The sequence below is a fragment of the Furipterus horrens genome, unplaced genomic scaffold (assembly GCF_987537825.1).
Source record: "Furipterus horrens unplaced genomic scaffold, mFurHor1.1.pri manual_scaffold_9, whole genome shotgun sequence".
Classification (NCBI taxonomy): Eukaryota; Metazoa; Chordata; class Mammalia; order Chiroptera; family Furipteridae; genus Furipterus; species Furipterus horrens.
Window position 1 is genome coordinate 28,356,308 of NW_028327179.1, and position 24,581 is coordinate 28,380,888.

The 24,581-nt window shown below is 38.2% G+C and overlaps 1 protein-coding gene across 2 annotated transcripts in view; it reads right to left on the minus strand.

Moving 5' to 3' along the window:
• The window catches only part of C1GALT1 (core 1 synthase, glycoprotein-N-acetylgalactosamine 3-beta-galactosyltransferase 1), a 32,127-nt gene extending 7,765 nt beyond the window's left edge, over positions 1 to 24,362 (minus strand). Inside the window, exons 1-2 of one of the 2 annotated variants that reach the window (XM_090287206.1) lie at positions 24,201 to 24,362; positions 1,992 to 2,228 (exon numbers count right to left, since the gene is read on the minus strand). In XM_090287206.1, coding sequence (XP_090143332.1) covers positions 1,992 to 2,228; positions 24,201 to 24,207 — 244 coding nt within the window. In that variant the 5' untranslated portion in view covers positions 24,208 to 24,362. Of the gene's footprint in view, positions 1 to 1,991; positions 2,229 to 23,655 lie in introns of both variants that reach the window. The other variant, XM_090287207.1, reaches the window with a different exon arrangement.
• Between the last annotated feature and the right edge of the window lie 219 nt (positions 24,363 to 24,581).

The following is a 24,581-nucleotide window of genomic DNA, read 5'->3' on the forward strand; positions in this document are numbered from 1 at the left end:
AAAAATTAACAACAAAGACATAAATTTCTAGTTAAGTGATTGAGAGAGATTAGAAAGCAAGGTTGGGGCAGCGCATGAAAATACACTCATGCCCCTCTAAGTATCAAGAATTTACAATCTAAAAACACACAAAATCACTCCATTTCCAGTCAAAGAGCGTTCACAGTTCTTATACTTGGGAGCCCAATCTCCTAGCTAAACAGACATATCAAATCCTCACTCATTAATTACTTTGTAATAAGCATGTGCTATCACAGGAGATAAAAAGATGAATAACACACACACATGCAAACCAATACTTGCCACATACCACATATATAGCATCACATAAGGAGATGCTATAATTTAGGAAGTATGTACAGAGGGTTTGATGTGCTTTGGGAAAAGAAAGCAGTGCAATGGGAACTTGGCTAGAAAAGAGAAGAAGGAGAGATTAAGCAATACCAGCAAAAGTAAGAGATGATGCAGAAAACAGGTTTTTAAATGAGAAGTTCACCAGAAGAAAGGACAAGAGGCACGATGAAGGCTGGGGGAGTGCAGGTACATGCGTATAAGTGAAAGTCTGAACTAGGGGGGATGCGCTATGGATTGAGAGAAGAAACCTGGAAAATGGTAAAAGAGGTGAACTGTTAGATATGAATCACAAATGAGATTGACGGGTAAGCAAAGAAAAGCATGTACCATGACTTTAGCTTCTGGAGTAGGCAGATGGTAATGAGCTATAAAAAATAAGAAATAAAGGAGGAAGAGAAGTTTTAGGAGTAGTAAGAAAAAGTAAAGGAGCTCATTTGCACATGTTAAGTTTGAAGGAAACAGACAATTTTAGCATATCCTTCATTCTGTATACAAGTCTGCAGTTAATACCAACCTAGCACAGCCTACTAGTAGTAGAGGAGCCTCAATCCAATTGATCATTTCAAGACCTGGAGCAATGCTATAGAGCAAGTGCACAGTGATTAAACTGCCTTACAGTAAGAACACAGAGCACCTGCTCAAAGCTAAGTCAGTTATACGTATAAACATAAGATAATGTGTAAAAGTATGCAAGTGCTTGCTAATTCCCAAAACTCTACCAAAGTTTGACACTTTGCCCTAGAACCTCTGCTTGAGAAGTACATAATAAGTAATTTACAGCCAGAAAGAAAAACAACTCTTAATGGAGACCCTCTGTATCAAAGAGTTCTAATTGTTTTCAAGTTGCTTGTATCCTTTTCTGTCACATAAACCACAAAAATTTGCACGGATCTTTGAACTGTGTTAATGCCTTATAGTGTCTAAAATGGGGCTGAAGATAAAGGCAATAAGGAAGAGATGGAAATTAAAACTATGGGGATTGATTACATCAAACAGGCAAAGAAAAGCCCAAGGACAGAAACTTGGAAAAAACCTACATTTAATGGGCACACAGAGGACTCAACTGAGAAAATCTAGTTAAGAGTTATGATCCCAGGAGAAAATTAAGTCATTATAACACATACCAAGTTTTCTAATTCCCTAGTTCTTTATGCTTCTCAAAAGAAAAAAAGATTAGTGATATTGACCACTAATAAAAATATAAATTGAAATTTATATATATCACTTGTGTTTCTCTAAGATGATAAGCAAAAACTAAGACCAAAACAAGGCAAAAGCAAAATCCAGATACAGATATAAACCATGATTACAAAATTAGACTAAATAAAAATTTTTAGAAAGAAATCTAGACTGAAAAGTTTTGCCTTTCCCCAAATTATGGTTTCTGAACTGTTTGTACTGAAAAATAATTTAAAAATTAATATTTTACTACCTAAATACATCTAGGTTTCAGCAATTTTCTTTTCTGAGGCCAACTAGGAATGTCATTTAATATCTGGAATTAAGATCATTTTTATCAAAAATATAGTGTGATATATAGAATAATAAAATTCACATAACTTTTTCCAATTTTTTTCAATACTTACATAGACTGAAAAATACTGTTTATGTTTACTTCTTAATAAAGTAAACCATACCTTTATGTTGGCTAGCATCTGCATTGAAGTTCATCTGTCCTTGTAGATGGTTCTCTCCATTTTCATCTGAATGCCCAGCATGAGGATCATTATGAAGAATCTTAGGCTGGGTATCACCCTCTTCTCCCAACAAAATACTAAATAGCTGAGAACATAAAAAAAATCCAATTGCTGATCCACAGAGGAAGATTAAAAAATTCAGCCAAGATTTTGAGGCCATTTCCCGAAAGTGAATTTCTGTAAGGAAAAAAAAAAAAAAAAGCAGTATGTTATAAATTATAGAGCACGATACATACCAAAAGGAAAAAGTCTGATAACTTAGCTACACTGGAAAGTTAATTCGTTTCACATGACAGCATATCTAAGGGTATTTAACTTCCACCCATGAGTTTATCCCTCTGTATGCTACTAAAACAGCACAATATGGAAAAGTCGATAAAATGAATAATCACTATAGGGGTGGAACATGGGTAAATACAAGAATGGGAAAACATGATTCAATCAGAATCACTTGAGGAACATCTTAAAAATACAGATTTCCAGGCTGAAAAATTGAGATTTCAGATGCAAAAAGGTGCTGGAACAACCAAAATTTACATTTTTACTTTTTTAAGGAAAAGCTTTATCTTAATCACTGTTTAAAAAAAACAAACAAGGACTTCTGGCCAAGATGGAGGCCTAGGTAGAAACACTGAGTCTTCCTCAACAACTAAGAAGAAATACAACTACCTCAAAACTAGAGACAACCAGAAGTTCCAGAAAATCGAGCTGCATGGAAGTGCAACAAACAAAGATATAAAGAAGAAATACTCATCCAGACAGGTAGGAGGGGCAGAGCCGGGGCAGAGAGGATGTGGTGTGGTGGCAGCTGGAGCGTCAGGAGCCACAGGCTGGCAGAAAGTGCAGTCACACGTTTTAAAAAGTCAGGAGGGACACCTGGGGAGTGCTCCCAGCACCAGACCAGACCTCGCAGCTCACCATCTCAGCGTCAGGGAAAATAAAGCCTCACTGCTTTTGACTGTGCAAACCAGTGCGAGTTGGGATGGAGGAAGAAAAGTGTTGCCAGTCTCTCAGCAGAGTCTGCCTGTTTAAAGAGTCCCCACAATCCTAGAACGTCCACACACCCACCCACTCTGGAAACAACAGCCAGGGCAACAGCTAGAGAGGCATCAGTCCCATATGAAAGTGGGAGAAGTGCCTGGAAAAGGGGAAAGTGCTGAACAAATGTCATTGTCCCTCTCAGACCCCCTGCCCCCCACACAGCACCAAAACGTGGTGAAACAGGTCTCCCTGTACTGACAAATACCTAAGGCTCTGCCCCTTGCAACATAACAGGAGCAACAGCTCTGCCTAAGACACAGAGGCAAACAATCACAGGAGCCTGTCAAGATGAGGAGACAGAGAAGTATGGCCCAAAAGGGGGAACGGATCAAGGTTCTAGTGGGAGAACTAAGTGATGAGGAGATAGACAACCTAACAGAGGCAGAGTTCAAAACACTGGAGATAAAGATGCTCACAGGCTTGACAGATATGCTTAAGTATGGCAAACGCATAAGGGAAGAAGTGAAGGCTATCCTAAATGAAATGAAGGAACATCCACACAAAACCAATGGTGAAGGGAAGGAGACTGGGGTTCAAATCAGTGATTTGGAACATAAGGAAGGAAAAAAGTCAACCAGTACAGAATGAGGAAACAAGAATTGAAAAAAATGAGGAGAGGCTTGGGAACCTCTGGGACAACTTTAAACATGCCAACATCTGAATCACAGGGATGCCAGAAGGAGAAGAGGAAGAGCAAGAAATTTAAAACTTATGTGAGAAAATAATGAAGAAAAACTCCCCAAATTTGCAAAGGAAATAGATATACAAATTCAAAAAGCAGAGAGTCCCAAACAAGCTAGACCCAAAGAGGACCACACCAAGACATATCATAATTAAAATGTCAAAGCTTCCAGATAAAGAGAGAATCTTAAAAGTAGCAAGAAAAGCAGAGAGTTACCTACAAAGGGGTGTCTATAAAACTCTTAGCTGATTTCTCAGAAGAAATTTTGCAGGCAAGAAGTGACTGGCAAGAAGTATTCACGGTGATGAAAAGCAAGGACTTACAAGCAATTTACAGATTCAATGCAATCCCTATTAAAATACCAATGACATATTTCACTGACCTAGAACAAATACTCCAAAAATTCATATGGAACCAAAAAAGACCCTGAATAGCAAAAGCAATCTTGAAACAGAAGAACACAGCAGGAGGAATCACGATACCACACATCAAACAATACTACAAAGCCACTGTAATCAAAACACTATGGTACTGGCATAAGAACAGACATATAGATCAGTGGAGCAGAATAGAGAGTCCAGAAATAAACCCAGGCCTCTATGGTCAACTAATCTTTGATAAAGGCAGAAGGAACATAAAATGGAGTGAGAAGAGCCTCTTTAACAAATGGTTCTGGGAGAACTGGACAGGGACATGCAAAAAAATGAAACTAGACCACCAACTTACACCACACACGAAAATAAACTCAAGATGGATTAAAGACTTAAATGTAAGTCGTGACACCATAAACGTCCTAGAGGAAAACATAGGCAGGAAAATTTCCAATACCCCACGTAACAGTATCTTCACGGATACATCTCCTAAGGCAAGAGAAATAAAGGAAAAAATAAACAAATGGGACTACATCAAACTAAAAAGTTTCTGCTCAGCAAAAGAAAACATCAGCAAATTGAAAAGGAAACCAACCATATGGGAAAACATATTTGTCAATGATATCACAGACAGGGGACTGATCTCCAAGATATATAAAGAGCTTATACGACTCAACATCAAGAAAACAAACAACCCAATTAAAAAATGGGCAAAGGACCTGAACAAACATCTCTCCGAAGAGGACATACAGAAGGTCCATAGGCACATGAAAAAATGCTCAACATCATTGGCCATCAGAGAGATGCAAGTAAAAACCACAATGAGATACCACGTTACACCTGTCAGAATGGCCATCATCAACAAATCAACAAACAACAAGTGCTGGCGAGGATGTGGAGAAATGGGAACCCTACTGCACTGTTGGTGGGGATGCAGACCAGTGCAGCCACTATGGAAAACAGTATGGAATTACCTCCAAAAACTAAAAATGGAACTGCCTTTTGAAACAGCGATTCCACTGCTAGGATTATACCCGAAAAATCCTAAAACCCTAATTCAAAAAAATGTATGCACCCCTATGTTCATAGCAGCCCTGTTTACAATAGCCAAGTGCTGGAAACAGTCTAAGTGCCCATCTGTAGATGAGTGGATCAAAAAACTGTGGTACATTTACACAATGGAATACCATGTAGCAGAAAGAAAGAAGGAACTCCTGCCATTTGCGACAACATGGATGGAACTAGAAAGAATTATGCTTAGTGAAATAAGCCAGGCAAAGAAAGTGAAATACCATATGATATCACCTAATACAGGAAACTAAAGAGCAACACAAACAAACGAACTAAATAGGCAAAGACTAGAATAGTAGTCAGTAGGGGGGAGGGGGAGGGAGAGAAGGGGGATAAGTAAGGGAAGGGTCTAGTCAAGGAATATGTATGAATGACTCATGGACATGGACAACGGGGAGGGATATGATTGTGGGAGAAGGGATGGGCTCGGTGGGGGGAGCAATGGGGGAAAAATGGGACAACTGTAATTGAAAAATCAAAAAATTAAAAAAAAAAAAAAAAAAAAAAAAAAACAGCAAGGACTTACAACCGAGATTACTCTATCCAGCAAAGCTATCATTTAGAATGGAAGGGCAGATAAAGTGCTTCCCAGACAAGGTAAAGCTAAAGAAGCTCATTGATCATCACCAAGCTATTATTATATGAAATGTCAAAGGGACTTACTGAAGAAAAAGATCAAAATTATGAACATTAAAATGACAACAAACTTACAACTATCACAACTGAACCTAAAAAATAAAAACAAAATTCAACTAAGCAAACCAGAATAGGAACAGAATCATAGCTATGGGGATCATCTGGAAGGTTATCAGCTGGGAGGGGGGAAGGGGGATAAATGGAGAAATACTGCAGAGATTAAGCAGCATAATTGGTTGGTACAAATACACAGGGGAAAGTTAAGAATAATATAGGAAAGGGTGTAGCCAAAGAACTTATATGCACGACCCATGGACATTAACTAAGGGCGGTGGGATTGCTGGAGGGAAGCGGGGTACTGGGCAGAGAGGAGCAAAGGGAAAAAAACTGGTACTACTTTAACAACATATCAATAAAATATACTAAAAAAAAAACAAGCAATAAAACACTGCATGAAGAAATTACCCTAAATCCCCTCAACCAGAAACAACTTTTGGTGAATATCACTTCAGATATGAATAGCATCTTCATAAATAACAGAGAGAGACAGAAGGAGAGATAATTATAGCTAACATTGGAGTCCTATACCATAAACTAAGGACTATTAATCCCATTTCATTGATGAACTTACAGAGGTTAGTAAACTTCACAGGGTCACACTAGCAATCTAAATTAAGAATTCAGACTCACCATTTTGTTACAGTTTTACAGAATTTGGATTATACCAGCTATACTACTTTAAAGACTTAACATATTAAGTTAATTTCCTTGAATGTATTTAAAAAAGGGAAATTAAACAAATCTAAAACTTTGAATGTCAGCTAAACATTTCTGACAGTTACCTCTCTTGAGTAGCCCTCCTTTAATGATCCCTTTGAAGATAAAGATTATGGAAAACATAAAACAATTGGAGGCATTCGCAAAATTTGTATAATTATAAATTAAATAATGCTGATAAAAAATCAAACAAGATCTAACTAAATAAATGGGGAGAAGGACTCAACATAGTAAAGATGTCAATTCTCCCCATTGGATACACAGGTTTAATGCAATTTCTATGAAAATACCTTCCAGATTTCTTATATTGACAAGATTATTCTAAAATTTATACGTTCAGGCAAATAAACTAGAATCACCACAACAATGTTAAAAAAGAAGAATAAAGTAGGAGGAATCAGTCTACCTGTGTTTAAGACATCATATAGCAACAGAAATCAAGACTGTAGAGTACCATCTGTCGTACAAGACTCATTGATCAATGGAATAGAATAGACAACCAAAAAATAGGCCCATATAAACATACTAAACTGATTTTTGACAAACATATAAAAACAGCTGAGTGGAGGAAATTTATATAAGACTTTTCAATAAATGCTGTTGGACATCCCTAGGAGAAAAAAAATCTTGACCTAAATCTCATACCTTGTACAAAAACTAACTCCAAATGGATCTTGGACTTAAATGTAAAACATGCCAACTATAAAACTTAAAAAGAAAAGAAAACCTTCTGGATCTAGAGCTACACAGAGAATTCTGAGACTCGACAGCAAAAAGACAATTCATAAAAGGAAAAAAAAAATTGGTAAACAGGATTTCTTCAAAATTAAAACTTGTGCTCTGCAAAAGATACTACTTAGAGACTGAAAAGAGAAGCTAAACTGGAAGAAAATATTTGCAAACCATGTATCTAATAACAAAAGAACTAGTATTTAGAATATATAAAGGGTTCTTTAACAGTAAAAAACAAACAAACATAAGTTAAATTAGAAAATGAGAAAAGGACAAGAACAGACATTTCTCTGGAGAGGATGTACAGATGACAAACCAACAAATGAGAAAATGTCATATTTCACTGGCCATTAGGAAATGCAAATCAAAACTAAAAAGAAGTATCTCTACAAACCCCAAAGGATGGCTAAAATAAAAAAAACAGTGATACCACCAAATCCTAAGAATATGGAGAAACTGATCACTACATATTGCTGGTGGGAATGTAAAATGCTGTCCGGCCACTATGGATCAAAGTAAGTATGTGGAGAAAAATATGTTCTGACTCATGAAACAAACCCAACTTCTTATCAAAGTAACTTACTCAAACAAAATGGGGAAAATGGCCAAACACATCTGAATGATATGCCCCCAACCTGGTGAAGTATCCCTTTCCTCCTCGAGTTTTTAAAACACACACACACAGAAAATATCTCAGAGACAAATCCCTACTTGCACTTGCCCAAGGTCCTAGCCCCCCAATTACCTCTCTCAAGTAACTAAATGGCTACTTTGAAACTATCACCAGCAGCAGCAAAAAATCACCTCAGATTCTAAAGGAAAGATCCAAATGGTGCATAAAACAATCTACATGTAGAAGGTATTAGAGAGATTTCCATCTATATAATTTTTAAGATGAGCTAAAATTGATTTTTTTAATGAATAAACTGAAATACATAGAACCTACTTAAAAATCTTGCAGCAGGGGAAAAAAATTAAACATAGGGTGCAAAAGATAGGTGAAAGCACATTTCTGAATACTGCATTAAAAAAATCTTAAACTACATAGAATTACGTTACAATCTCTGAAATTGAAGAGATTAAAGCAATTACTGAGATGATAGATCCTAAAGACAAGGAACAGAGAGCCAACAGATAGGTAACTTATTTCCCCCCAAAAAAGAATAAATAAAATAGAAAAAAATGTCAGATATAGTAAAAGAAAATGCACTGAAATGGAGGCTATGCATCTGAATGACTTCTTGATAGCAGACCTTTAATCATTTTTAATTTTCAATTACTGTTGACAAACATTATTATATTAATTTCAGGTGTACACCCCAATGATCAGACATTACATAACTTAGTGACAATCCCAATAAGTCTTGCACTGATCTGAGACCATACATAGTTATTAGACTATGCTCTCTATGCTGTACTTTACATCCCCATGATTATTCTGTAACAATCAATTTGTACTTTTTTATCGCCTTTTCTGCCCACCCCCCCAATCTCCCTCCTATCTGTCAACTGTCAAAACATTCTCTGTATCTACGATCCTGTTTCTGTTCTGCTTGTTCATTTATTTTCTTTTTTAGATTCAATTGTTGATACTGTTTATTGCCATTTTATGGTTCATATTTTTGATCTTCTTAAAGAAGACCCTTTAACATTTCATATAATATTGGTTTGGTGGTGATGAATTCCTTTAGCTTCTCCTTGTCTGAGAAGCTCTTTAACTGTTCTTCAATTCTAAATAATAGCTTTACTGCATACAGTAATTTTGATTGTAGGTCCTTGCTTTTCATCACTTTGAATATTTCTTGCCAATTCCTTCTGGCCTGAAAGTTTCTTTTGAGGAATCAGCTGACAGTCTTATGGAAGCTCCTTTGTAGGTAACTAACTGCTTTTCTCTTGCTGATTTTAAGATTCTCTTCTTTGTCTTTCATCTTTGGCATTTTAATTATAATGTGTCTTGGTGTGGGCCTCTTTGGGTTCACCATCTTTGGGACTCTGTGCTTCCTGGATTTATATATCTATTTCCATCACCAGGTTAGGGCAGTTTTCTGTCACTATTTTTTCAAATAGGTTTTCAACTTCTTGCTCTCTTTTCTTGTTCTGGTACCCACATGACGCAAATGTTGGTATGCCTGAGGTTGTCCCAGATGCTCCTTACACCATCTTTATATTTTTGGATTCTGTTTTCTTTTTTGATTAGGTTTTTTTTTTTTAATATTCCAAATTGCTGATTTGAGTTTCAGCTTTGTCTACTCTACTGTTGATTATAAGTTACTCTTCATTTCAATTAGTGTATCCTTTATTTCTGACTGGTTCTTTTTTTATGCTGTTGATGTTCTAAGTTCATTGAGCATCCTTATAATCAGTGTTTTGAACTCCATCTAGTTGAATGCTTGTCTCCACTTTGTTTAGTTATTTTTCTGGAGTTTTGTTATGTTCTTTCTTTAGGCCATGTTTTTTGTGTCCTCATTTTGGTAGCTTCCCTGCATTTGTTTCTACATTTGAGTAGAGCTGATACATCTTCCAGGCTTGGTTGAGTGGACTAATGTGGCAGGTGTCCTGTAGGGTCCAGTGGCACAGCCTCCCCTATCACCCAAACAGGGCACTCCAGATGTGCCCCTCAAGTGGGCGGTATATCCACCTCTTGTAGCTGAGCTTTGATTGCTCTTGGCAGGTCAACAGAAGGGACTTACCTAGGCCTATCAGCTTCCAAGGACTGGCTGTGACCACTGACCACTGACCGCTGACCGCTGACCACCCTGGGGATCAGCTGTGGAGAGGCCTAACCCACATAGCAGGAGTTACTTCAGCTGGGCTCTGGTGACTGCTGATTCTGCCCCTTGAGTGTGTCTCTTATGGAGGTAGTTGGGTGGTGGTACTTTGATCTGGTCTGAAGCTATCCACTGGGTGTGAAGGCTCTGGGGTCTCCTGGGAGGTTCAGGCCAAGATCAGCCACCACCTGTGTTTTGCCCAAGGCCACTGAGCATAAACTACAAAAAGATCTTCAGATGGCTGCTACCTGTGCTAGGCTTGGAGGTGCCAAGCTGTGAACTAAGGCCAGCTGTTGCTAGTGCCCAACCTGGGGCCACTTGGCAATAAGTATGGGGCTTGCTGAAGCCAGAGGGTGCTTGTTTGAGAGAATTTAGGAAAACTTAAGTATGAACCAAGTAAGCCATTTGTATGGAAAAGCCACTGGAAACAGCTTGGGTGGGCCCAAAGGTTAAGTGGGGGAGGGCCTCAAGGAATCACCAGGGTAGGACAGAGTGACTCATGTTGATGGAATCTCAGATATGGCACCCTCCTCCTGGGTGTGGTGTTGGGGCAGGCAGGTGGGCTCATCAAAGACACACAATGGCCTGTGCCGGCACTCTTATATGGGGGAAAGCTGTTCCCTCAGTTCTCTCCCTGATGCCAAACAATTCAGTTCCTTCCTATATAACTCTGGTGCCTTTCAAGTAGCTGCCCCAGCACTGGAGCTCAGAGGGAGTGAATCTGAGTAAGTCCATGTGCTGGCCCTTTAAGAGGAATTGCCTGGGACTCCAGAAGCTTCCACGTTCCTCAGCCTCCAGTCCTGCTGGTTTTTACAACCAGAAGTTAAGGGGACTTTTCTTCCTGGAATCCTGGGCTGAGGGGCCCCGTGTGGAGATGGGAACCCTTGCTCCTCATAGGGGACCTCCGTAGCTGAGATATCCCTTCAACTATTTATCTGCCACATGCGGGTGTGGGACCACCCTTTCTTTGTCTCCACCCCTACTACCAGTCTCAGTGTGGCTTATTCTTTAAATTCCTAGCTGTAGGACTTCCATTCAGCCAGATTTCAGGTGGTTCTGAATGATGGTTGTTCTTAGTTCAGTTGTAATTTTGATGTGGTTGTGGGAGGAGTCAAGGATCACATTTACATTCATTGCCATCTTGACCAGAAGTGAGACCTGAATATTTAAAGGTCTCATATATAACCCAGAAAAATGTTAAGCAAGAGATACTGAACTTCACACTTAAAAAGAAAAAAGAACATAAAAACTCAAATTATTCAGAGGAAAAAAGCAAGTCAAAGGCAACATAAATCATTCTAGAAAATTAAGTAGCAGACTTTAACCAATTCTTCATTTATAACAGCTTGATACCAATATCTGACAAAATGAGCCCCCCAAATTGATAGCATAATAAACCTTAGTCCAATTTCACTACAAAATAATACATTATCAAAGAGAATGTAGCCCAGTCATTAGTGGTCATCATAGGTTGGGTTCTGTGGAAGCAAATTCTGAAATGAGGCATTTGTGTGAAAGTGACTTATTAGAAAATATTCCCTGGAAGAATTTGTAGGGAAGGGAAGGAAGCCAAGCAAGGGTAAGATACCAAGCAAAGTACCACAATACTTTTAGTTCCATTCTGCAGGGTAGTTCTGGAGGCAATGTAGGCTAAACTGCAGAGTTGTACCCACACAATCAACCATTGGTTAAGGGCTGTCCTCAGGAAACAAATTTCCCAGACTTCCACAGCCTGTACGTTAGTAGGCTCTGGCAATGTGAGAGCAGCTGCAATATAGAACCTCAGGAGACAGAGACTGGGAGTGAAAACAAAACAGGGGCCTGTGTACAGGAAGGAGATACAGGCCTAAAGACAGATTAGCATAATCTGCCACAGTGACTTCAAGAGAGGGAAGGTTAAAATCCACTTGGTTTAGACTTGCACTATGGAATCTTCAAAAGGTTCAGCAGTTAATCATTCCAGTTGGATGATCCTACAGTGAAGACTACTGGTGATAAGCTCAAGAACTTGTAAAGAGATTTCAATTCACTTCTTAGTTATCTACTCTAATGTATTAACAGCCAGTTAAGGATCACTAGATGTTTTAAGGAAAGCCTCTAATATGAAAGAAAAAGACCAAGTTAGTCAAATTTAAAGCAACTTAGAAGAGACTATAGAGACTATGCAATGAGATGAAAACTAAAAAAAAAAAAAAAAACCCAAAACCTCCCATTAAAATCCTGAGAGAAATTTAAAATGCCATGTCATTTTATTCATAAAATAAGAACAAGTTACAAAATTAAAAAAAAAAAAAAATTCTGAGAACAAAAAGAACTTCTACAAATTAAAACTTAAGAAAATCAAAACCTCAATAAAGCAGCTGTAGGATAATGTTAAGGAAATTGTCCCCAAAGTGAGCAAAGCAAAGAGACAAGATAATGAAAAATAAGAGAGAAAATTAATAACTAAAGATCAGCTTAGAGGTGCAGATAAAAGGAGGGACAAAGACATCAACAATCAAATATTTCATGAAAGTTTCTAGACTGAAAAGATCCAATGATACCCAGAACAGCAAATATAAAGACCCATAAAAATACATGATCACAAAACTTCAAAAACCATTCTGTATATTGGGAAAGTAGGCTCTGCAACAAAGAACCTTAGGAAACCATTCAGTAAGCTTTCAGAGAAAGGGACAAAAGGCTATATACAAGAGGTCAGGAATTAAATGGTTTTGTACTTTCACACAATAGTGAAAGCTGGGGGTGGGGGGTGGGTAGAAATGCCTTCAAAATTCTGAGGAAAAATTATTTCCAATCTAGAATTTTATACCCAGCCGGACTACACGACAAGTAAGTGGGGTGAATAAAGATATTTTAAAGACACGACAGACTTTGGTTATTGATTTAGTGTATCATACTGTGTCTACTTGAAAGTACTAGTAGTAAGGCACTGATGCAGAAATGTTGAGCAAGCTGTTTGAAATGCAGGTCTGGAGCCCTGGGAAAACACTCACAGTTGTTCATTTGTATCTTTGGATTAACAAATTAAAAATAGTCAAATCTAAAGTACAATCTAGCAAATAAAAACAGGTAACAATGAATTATTCCATGTAAAAAATATTCTTTTAAGTGCTTTAAATTATTTCACTTAATCATTATTCACTTAAACATAATGAAGGATAAAAGAGTTGTATAAATTCCTAATACTTTTAATAGTTTGCCATGTGGCCTGATACTATAAAAAAAAGGTAAGTTGAGGTTTTCTTTAGCATATTCTCTTCTTTGTCTTCAAAACGTTATTTCAATGACACAACTCTGTGATGATACTTTTCTTTCGTTCCTTAACCAGTCTTCCACAGGCTTACTTATTTTACTTCTTTTCACTAACAACTTTATAGAGGTTTCACATAGCAGTCTTCTTTTAAAAAAAAAACTTTCTAAAGCCACATGATCAAGTCCATATTGCTTATTTGGTACACCAGATCTGACTCTAGTTTACCCTCCTGCCCTCTTACTTCTGATACTTCCTATCCATAAACCTATGTTCATCATCGGCCAAGTCTGTCATGGCCTTTCATATGGATGACTTTGGCCATTCTATTTTTCTCTGTCTGAAGTACCCTCCTCAATTCTGTCTACTGGATAGATGCATAATTATCTTTCAAGGTTACCTACCCAAGTGATCTATAAATTCATTGCAATCTCTATCAAAATCCAACAATATTTTTTGGTAGAAAAAGAAATATCCATCATAAAACTCACATGGAATTTCAACATACCCCAAAAAGCCAAAACAGTCTTGAAAAAGAATAATAAAGCTGGAGGACTCACATTTTCTCATTTCAAAACTTAATACAAAAGCTACGGTGATCAAACTGTGTAGCAAAGGCATCAAGATACACGTACAGACCAATGGGATAAAATAGAGAGCCCAGAAATAAGCCCTCATATTCATTGTCAACAGATTTTTGTCAAGGGGCCAAGTCCATAGAATGGGCAAAGGATAATCTTTTTAACAAAATGTGCTGGAACATTGTACATCCATGTGCAAAAGAATAAAGCTGGACCCTTACCTAATACCATATACAAAAATTTTTTCAAATTGGGTCAAAGACCTAAACATAAGTCTGAAACTATGAAACTCTTAGAAGAAAACGTATGACAAAAGCTTCATGACACTGGAGGTGGCAATAATTTCTCAGATATAACATGAAAGGCACATGTGATAACAAAAATGTAGTCGCAATGGACTTTATGAAAAAATTTAAGTTTGTGCATCAAAAGACAGGAACAGAATAAAAGGCAACCTGCAGAATACTTTCAAATCATATATCTGATAAAAGGTTAATATCTGGCATACATAGAGAACAAAAACACACCTAATTAAAAAATGAGCAAAGGAGTTGAATAGACACGTCCACAAAGAAGAAGTACAAATGGCCAGTAAGTGTGAGCATGTTGAGGATAAAATGATGCTGGACACCACTGATCATGAAAACAATGAGATTATCACCTTGTATTCATTTAGCATGGCTACATCAAAAAAATCAAAAAACTAGTATCAGTGATGAAATGGAAAAGTAGAAACTTTTGTGCACTGTTGGTGGGAATTTAAAATGGTACAGTCATTGTAGAAAATATTGGGGGGTACTATGGCAGTTCCACAAAAAATTATAAACAGAGTAACTATATGATCTAGCAATTCCACTTTTGAGTATATGCCCAAAAGAATTAAAAGCAAGATCTCAAAGAGATATTTGTATACCAGTTTACTGCAGCATTATTCAAAATAGCTAAAATGTGGAAGCAACCCAAGTTCCATCGATGGATGACTGGATAAGCAAAATGTGGTATATATGTACAACGGAGTATTACTCAGCCTTTAAAAGGAAGAAAATTTTGAAATAGGCTACAACACAGATGAAACTTGAAGACATATGCTAAGTGAAATAAGCCAATGACAAATACTATATGATTCTACTTTATGAAATACTTAGTAAAAATCACACAGAGAAAAAGCAAAATGGTGGTTGCCAGGGACTGTGGGAGGAAAGCAATAGAGTTATTGTTTAATGAGTACAGAGTTTCAGTTGCACACACACACAAAAAGTACTTAATACTATTGAAACTTACACTTAAAAATAGTTAAGATGGTAAATTTTATGTGTATTTTACCACAATAAAAAATATTGGAAAAAACATATTGATATATATATTTTTTTTTTAATGTAAGATTTTACTTATTTTTAGAGAGATGGCAAGGGAGAGAGAAAGAGAGGGAGAGAAATAGAAATGTGTGGTTGCTTCTCACGTGCTCCCAAATGGGAACCTGGCCTGCAACCCAGGCATGTTCCCTGACTGGGAATCGAACCAGCGACACCTGGTTTGCAGGCCGACGCTCAATCCACTGAGCCACAGCAGCCAGGGCTAACATATTGATATTTTTATGTTCTCCAAATTAATCTATATATTAATGTATCCCAAGAAAAATATAAGATTATAAAAATGTAAATAACTTGGTAAAAAGTGTTCAAAAAGTATGGAAAAATAAACATGTGAACATGAGAAATTCTGGGAAGGGGTTTGGGGAGGTGAACTAAGCTAACCAAACCAACTTAAAATATAAGATTTTTAAAATTTTAATAAGGTTAGCATTACTATAAATGTTTGGAAAAATAAACGTGAGTATACTGGAAAGTTTCTGAAAAGGGTACTGGGGATTAGAGGATAGATTAGGTCTACCAGGTATTAAAATATATCACCTAAAAAAAACACAGTGGTACAGTAATAAAAATAATTTCATATTCAGGCAAAACAGGCATATCAATATGTCTCTGAATTTTTATAACACTTTTTTTAATGTGCATTAATTAATACTAAAGACAGTGCTGAAAAATGTCTCTACACCTAAACTGTCAGAAAGTGTATAAAAATATTACAACATCCCACTCTTGCACAGATGATGGATCATTAAATGAAACAGAAGCAGCCTCAATTTCTAAATCACAGTCAGACAACGGTTTCTCAGACAGAAAATTCCACATTTATTTAAACTTTGTCATCTCCAAGGCAACAGCTCTGATGTTAATTAACCCCCTGACACACAGTTTTGCTGTACTTTAAACATATCAAATATTGATTCATTTAAATTTTATCTAAACTCCACCCTTCAAAATCCTATAATAACCCTGCCCCTTATTTATTTAGTAAAATGCTGGTAGCTCCTCTGGTGTTTATCACAGAAGCAAGTTAATTAACCTGCCTTTGTAAGCCCAAAGATATCCTTGGTGGTTTTTATCAGAGCAAACAATCTATTAAAAAAAAACAAGTATAAGACTTCCGGTCAAGACTGCAGTGTAAGCAGACATAGTTCCCTCTTCAAAAAACTACATCAAAATTACAACTAAAATATAGAACAACCATCACTCAGAGCAGTCAGAAATTGAATTGAATGAAAGTCTGACAACTACAGAATTAAAGAAACCACATCCATCCAGACTGGTAGGAGAGGTGCAGATGTGCAACAGGATGGTCCCTCACCCGTGTGTGGTGGATAAAAATTCGGGAGGGATATCTCAGGAATGAGGAGTCCCAGCCTCACACCAGTCCGCCAGCCCCCGCCCGGGGTTCCAGGGCCAGTTAGGTAAGTCCCCACAACTTCTGGCTGCAAAAACCAGTGGGGACTGGTCAGTGGAAGAAACTGCTGGAGCCCCAGGCAGTTCCTCCTAAAGAACTCACACATGGACTCACCTACTCAGACTCACTCCTCTGAGCTCCAGCACCAGGGCAGCAGCTTAAAAGGGAGAAACTGAAGTGTCTCGGCATCAAGGTGAGCAGAGGCTACTGTTTCTTTTCTAAGCACTGCCCTGGACAGAGCCAGCAGGCTGGTCCCTCCCATATCTGAGACTGCATCAGCCCAGCTAACACTGTTAAGACCTGCCTTGGAGGTCACCAGAGACTCTGCCCCACACAACTTAGGGAGCCACCCAAGCTGCTTTTCCATATGAATGGCTGGTCTCAGCTCATGCTTCACAATTTCCTAAATCCTCTCAAACAAGCAACAGCTGGCCTCAAAGAGCCCCAGGCCTGGCACTAGAACAGCCAGCCTAGATTCACAGCTTGGCTTTGCCTGGGAATCTCCAAGTCCAGCACAAGTAACAGCCATCTCAGATTGCTTTATTGTTCAGGCAGGGTGTTCCGGGCAAAAAAAGGTGGAGACTGACCTAGGCCTGCACTACGCAGGAAACCCCCAGGGCCAGTGCACCCAGTAGACAGCTACAGACACGCTGGAGCCCGTCACCCTGCTCCTACACAGCTGATCCTCCACGGACAGCAAAGGTTGGTGGTCATTGGTCACAACCAGTCCTTGCAGCTGACTGGCCTAGGTATATCCCTCCCATTGGTCTGCCATCAACAACCAAGGCTCAACTACAAGAGAATGGTGAACTCAGCCCACATGAAGGGGTGCACGTCCAGTACCCAGCTTGGGTGATAGAGGAAGCTGTGCCACTGGACCCTACAGGACACCTACTACATTAGGCCACACTACCAAGATACAGTATCAAAGCAACTCTACCTAATACAGAGAAACAAACACAGGGAGGCTGCCAAAACGAGGAAACAAAGAAACATGGCCCAAATGAATGAACAGATCCAAACTTCAGAAAAAGAGAAACAAAATGGAGATATGTAATCTATCAGATGCAGAGTTCAAAATACTGGTGATTAGGATACTCAATAAACTTAGTGAGGACCTCAGCAGCATAAAAAAGATCCAGTCAGAAACTAAGGATACAGTAATTGAAATAATGAACAATTTACAGGGAAACAGTAGAGTGGAGAAGCCGAGACTCAAACCGATGATTTGGAACATAAGGAACGAAAAAACCACCAATGAGAACAAGAAAAAGAATCCAAAAAAATGAGGATAGTATAAGCAGCTGCTGGGGCAACTTCCAGAAGACCGACATTCGCATCACAGGGGTACCAGAAGGTGAAGAGACAGAGCAAGAAATTGGAAATCTATTTGAAAAAATAGTGAAAGAAACTTCAATAATTTGGTGAAAAAAATAGACATGCAAGTCCAGGAAGCACAGAGTCCCTGACAAGATGGACACAAAGAGGCCCATTCCAAGACACATCATAACTAAAATGCCAAAGGTTAAAGATAAAAAGATAATCCTAAAAGCAGCAAGAGAAAAGTAGTTATCTACAGGGGAGTTTCCATAAGACTGTCAGCTGATTTCTCAAAATAACTTTGCAGATTAGAAGGGATTGGCAAGAAATACTCAAAGTCATGAAAAGCAGGGACCTACAGCCAAGACTGCTGTACCCAGCAAAGATATCATTTAGAATCAAAGGGCAGATTAAGAGTTTTCCAGACAAGAAAAAACTAAAGGAGTTAATTGTCACCAAACCACTATTACATGAAATGTTAAAGAGACTTAAGAAAAAGATCAAAATTATGAACAATAAAATGTATAAAATACAAATCAACAATTGAATCTAAAGAACAAGCTAAGCAAACAAGAATAAAGTCAGAATCATGGATACAGAGAGCATTTTGATGGACTCCAGATGGGAGGGTGGTATGGGGGAATGGGTTTAGAGGAGGGGGGATTAAGAAGTACAAATAGGTAGTTACAGAATAGCCATGGGGATGTAAAGTACAGTATAGGAAATGGAGTAGCCAAAGAACTATACTCACGACTCATGGACATGAACAAAAGTGGGGGGATTGCCTGAGGAAATGGGGGTTGCTGGGTGGAGGGGGCACAACAGGGGAAAAATCAGGACAACTGTAATAGCATAATCAATAAAATGTAATTTAAAACAGTACATATGGAAATTTAATACATAATACACATAGTATTTCAAATCAAGAAAAAAATGGCTTATTCAAAAAATAATATTAAATTAATCTTTTGGGGAAAAATTAAAAGCAACCAGCTGGATCCCTATCTCTCTGTTTCAAATTCCAGATGTTTCTGAAATTTCAATATTAAAAAAATAAAATTAAAACAAAACTAGAAGAAAACATCTTTTTATATTTTTATATCATGAATTTGTATCTTCCCAAAATTCAAAATCTGTGACTACAGAAAAACTGTATGAGGTTATTCATTGGATAAATTTCTGGCAGTGAAATCCTAGTTCAAAGGTTTGTTTCTATAGTCAATGTTTAAAACAAAACAAAACAAAACAAAAAACTCTGTACAGAAAAAAAAGTACCATAAAGAAAAAACAAAAGATCAACCTGATATAAAAACATATTTTAAAAAGAGGACTTACAGAAAAAGAAAATGCAATGCTCAATGATGTTCAAATTTCATTCATATTAAAGAAAGGTAAATTAAGTGGAGTTACTATTTTTAACCTAACATACTGGCAAACAACTTTAAGTTTAGTAACACCTAGCACTGACATAGATTTGAGAGAAAACTGGCACTCAGCATATTCTTTCTCACAATACTTACTGCCTTTTGGAAGGGCAATTTGGCAATATCTTTTAAAATTTTAAGATAAATATGCTTTGACTCATCATTTCATAATCAGAAATTTTTCTTATGGTCATAGTCTGAAAGATGTTCACAACAGCCACAGCTATGTTTGTTTACTGACAAGGAACTATTTAAAAAATAATACAGTCCATACCACTGAATACTCTGCAGCTGTTAAAAACAATGATCCCTAATGTGGTTAATAAAAATCTTTGCACTTCTAGCAAAGACTACCACTTTTTGCTAGCAAGGTAAAACACACCCAATTGAAACCATAGAAAAATATACATACATACAGAAAAGAAAATATTTTCTTCTCCATCTCTACACCTAGTTCCCCCCAAAGGTAACTAGTATTGTTTCTTGTATATCATTGGGAAAAAAAGTAATCCCTATATCAGCATATATGTATGTGCATCCTTTAATTTATATCAAAGAGATGATGCTCTAGATACATGAGTCTCCACTTTACCTGTTTCACTTATTTTCTCTCATTAACACAACTTTGTTTAACAACTATGTAAGATAAAATATTTATTTTTTAAGACAAAGCACTACAGTCTGTATAGTATGACTGCATTTGGTTTATTAAATGCTTCTGTATATATTTTTAAAAATTCTGGAAAGGAAAATACAGAAGCCCCCTCATCCATTCACTTTCTGTAGTTTCAGTTACCCATGGTCCAAAAAAATATTAAATGGAAAGTTCCAGAAACAATTAATAACTTTTAAAATGCACACTGCTCTAAGTAACATGATGAAATCTCATGCTATCCAGCTCTGTACCACCTGGGATGTGATACATCCATTTGTACACCATCTAGGCTGTATATGCTCCCCTCCCATTAGTCAACTTTAGTAGTCAGGTTTTCAGATCCACTGGTATTGATTGTTATGTTCAAACAATCCTTATTTTACTAAGTAATGGCCCCAAAGTACAAGACTAGTGTTGCTTTCAAAGAGAAGCTGTAAAAACTGATTTCTTTAAGTGAACAGGTATATACGTTTAGGGGAAAAAACAATATATATAAGCATACCTCGTTTTACTGATTTATTGTGCTTCACAGAAGTTGTGTTTTTTAACAAAACCCTCCATTAGCAAAAGGATTATGACTGGTTTTATTGCAATGATCTGGAACTGAACTGCAATATCTCCAAGATATGTCTGTATAACTCAGTTGGGTATTACCCAGTTTCAGGAATCCACCGGAGATCTTGGAGCATATGTTTGGTGGGTAAGGGGGACTACTGTATACAAAATGGTTAACAACAGATACCTCTGGGAACTAAGACTGGGTGACACAGACAGGAAGGACAAAGTTTTTTAGATTTTATAACCCTTTTATGTTTTAATTTTTAAATCAAGTACACACCTATTTTCTGACAAAAAATTAAAGGTAAGGCTATTTTACATAGGAAATGAAATAATATAAGAAAAATTAAATTGCACTAATTTTCCTACTCTTGCTAAACAACAAGATCTCTTGATCCTTTTCAGACTTCTCCAAGTTTCGGAATCATATATACACAAGACCTTTTCACCTGGACCACAGGCACCTCAAATTCAACATGTCCAAAACAGACTCATTGCCTTCCTCCCTTAAGCCTGGTTAATTACCGGTAATTCCCTACGTTACTGACCAATATGTTCCTATTTTACTAGGAGTCATTGATTACCTAAAGTAAAATATAGGGAGGCATTTTTAACACTCTCCTTACCCTTACCTCATATCCAATTACCAAATCTTGCCAATCTTATTTACTAAATACTTTTCTGATCTATCCTCTCCTCTCCATTTCTACTACTTGTCCTGTTTCAGACCCTCCTCTCTCCCCTAAGATATGGCAATATTTCTCCAGTTTCCCTGACTCAAGTGCTATGTCTCCTCAACTCATCCTCATTCTAACACCAAAATGATCTATCTAAATGTCACTCTGTGAATCCTCCATGGAACCCCATTGCCTATAACACAAAAACTAAACCCATGATAAGTCTTTAATATAGAGTCTATCCAGACTTCCAGACTCATATTTGAATACGCCATGCCTTATAATTTATGCTTCGGCAATCCTGCACTATCTACCGTTTGCTAAACATCCAAGGCAGTCAGCTCCTGTTACTACTGTCTTCTCTGTCTATACAACAAACACCTTCACTCCATCACCTATGACCCAACTTACATAAGTCCCATTAAACCAACATTTCTTAACTTGGTACAACTGACATCTTGAGCTGAATATTTCTCTGTTGTGGGGGCTGTTCTGTTTCCTGTCAGATGTTCAGCAGCATCCTTGGCCTATACTCATTAGATGCCAGTAGCACTCCCCCTACTTGTGATGTTTGGTTTTTTTTTCCTCTCTGAGGGACACTTCATATTTTGACACATGCATTTTGGCATGCGTGTGTGAAATGCATTTTGGCATTTCATTTTCCCCTTGGCATGCATTTTCCCCTTGCATATATGAATTAGCTGCAAAGTGAAAATTTAAGTACACATTAGATACACATTTAGATTTTAAGATAAAATGTTAACTTCCTCTTCTTCTTCTTCTTTTAAAAGAATGACCTAATCCCACTGAATTTTGGGTAAAAGAATTCTGTCATATCTTTCTTTCCATCTTACTCGTTTGTACACTAGCCTTTTTACCCAAATCTCAACAAATCTTCTACAAGTCACATAATTATACTGGGGAGTTTAAAATTTTAAGTGAATCTGAACTGAAGTTCAGCATGTTTGTCCATTTTCCATCTGTTTGTTTATACTTGCACTGCCACAAGAATTCCAATCAATGATTTTACCACAAAGACTATTTTAAATTACCATGGTAAAGTTCATAAGCTGTACATTATGCAGTTTTTATCTTAGTGAGCAAAAATCAGTATACAAATAGTACAAGGCCTATTTCTAGTGGCAAACTTTCGTATTTCTATGACTTAGGTAAACATTAATTCATTATATGTATTCCTAAATAAGTCTTAATAAAATTCTAAGAACTTCTAAATATTGAATTTACTAAGAAATATATAATCTATACCAAAAAAAGCATATTAAAAAAATAAAACCTATACCTACCTTTAAATCGGTAGCAGCCACAAAATATTTTTAAAATGCTAAGTCCTAATTTAAAAGATGCATTAAAACATAAATTCGAGGCAAACTTAGAGACATTTAACAGTTCTCCACGAGTACTGAAAAATCATACTCTTCTCTGTTAAGAACTTTAAATGAGTCATATTTTCCTTAGTAAATCACTGTTTTACTTAAAATATGGTAAAAAGAGTTAGTAACTTGAAAACTTGTATTCACTTAAATTGTATATCAATATATACTAAGACTGGCAGAAAATAGTTTACTATAATACTTAGAATACATATATCATCATGTACACAAAACTCATTTGACATTTATCTGTTAAGGGTGTGAAAAGTTGTTTACCTCTTAAAAACTCAAGATTCCCACTGTCTAAACTTACACCAGAATTAAACAACTTGAAATCACGCCCAACACCTTTTCCCGGCACCCAGACATAGCTATCTGTTTTATGCCCAACTTTTAGTAAATGAACATATTTTTATCCCTTACACATTGGCTAATTATTCACTCTGACGCATTCAAGTTCTAAACGTTATGACTAACTTTTAAGTTCATAATGAAATCAATTCACAGATAGCATACTAGTTTCCAATCTGAAAAGCGTAAAAAAGATATATCACGTATTTGTAATGAATTTAGAGAACTAGACTATGAATCTGGTCAACATTTACGGAGCGTGTGATTTTTGTCTCTGTTATTTTAAAAAATAACGATGGACGTAGGGAAAAATAAATCCCCACCCCTAAATTACGTTCATCTTTTAAGATTATGTAATTTATCCAAATACAAAGCTGTATGGCCAACCTGTCAGTACCTACTAATCAAATCATACTGGGGGGGGGGGCTCTTTTCCTACTTCTACCTGCTGCAAGTGCTCAAAGCACACACGGGGCTTGGTCATTTTGCCAAGGCAGAAGAATTTAAAAAAATGTATTTCTCACACACAAACCTGATGATCCAAGAAAGCTCAGAGGAAGTCCCAGGCACTCGCTGTAAGCTCAGGTGGCGCGGCAGCCCGGCGGCTCTCGGGGAGGGTGCCCGCACCTGAGCGACCTGTCCCGCTCGACCCACAGGTCGGAGGGGGCCCGGGAGCGCACCGCAGAGCAGGACAGCTCAATGGTCCCGCCGTAACCGGGGCGCAGCCGGCGTCTCACCGGCGCCGCCCGATGGCAGATAGCGCGCGAGGAGGTGAGAGGCTCGGGAGGGCAAAAGGGAAGGACCCACCGCGAAGAGGACGGAACAATTCAACCAAATAGCGGCCGGGTGGACAGGCGGACCCAATGGCAGTTCGCAGAGGCGCCCAGAGCAGGAAGTGCCCCGCGCCGCCTTCAGGAGCCCGCACCTCCCCAGCTCCTGCAGCGACTCTGAGACACCTGTTTGGTTTGCCCGGGATTTGGTTCCACCCTCCAGGCTCCCCCCACACAGTCCAAGGAGGAGGGCGAGAGGAAGCAAGACCTTGGACTCGCAGCCTGAGGGCGCCTCCGCTGGCTGTACCTGACATCAGCTGCGGCCCCCTCTCGCCCCTCCTGGGGGGCGGAGAGGAGGACGACAGGAGACCGGAGACCTTCGCTCTCCTCAGCAGCCGCAGAAGTGGCTTGCGGCCGCTAGCCGGGCCGCCTGCTGCCGCCTAAATTATTCCCCGGCAGCAGCAGCCCAGGAGCGTCCAGCGCGCGCTCCCGCCCTCTCGCTCCGCCCCTCCCGGCAGCGTGTCCAGGCCTCGGCCCACCGACAGCGCAGGCGCCACCCAGGGGTCTCCTATCTCTTACGTTGCTGCCGCTGCACCAGCCCCAGGGAAGGGCAGAGCAAGAGGGAGCATGGTGGGCGGAGCTACGGAGACGTGCGGATGCGGTGATTGGTTGCTGAGCTCACGCCCCG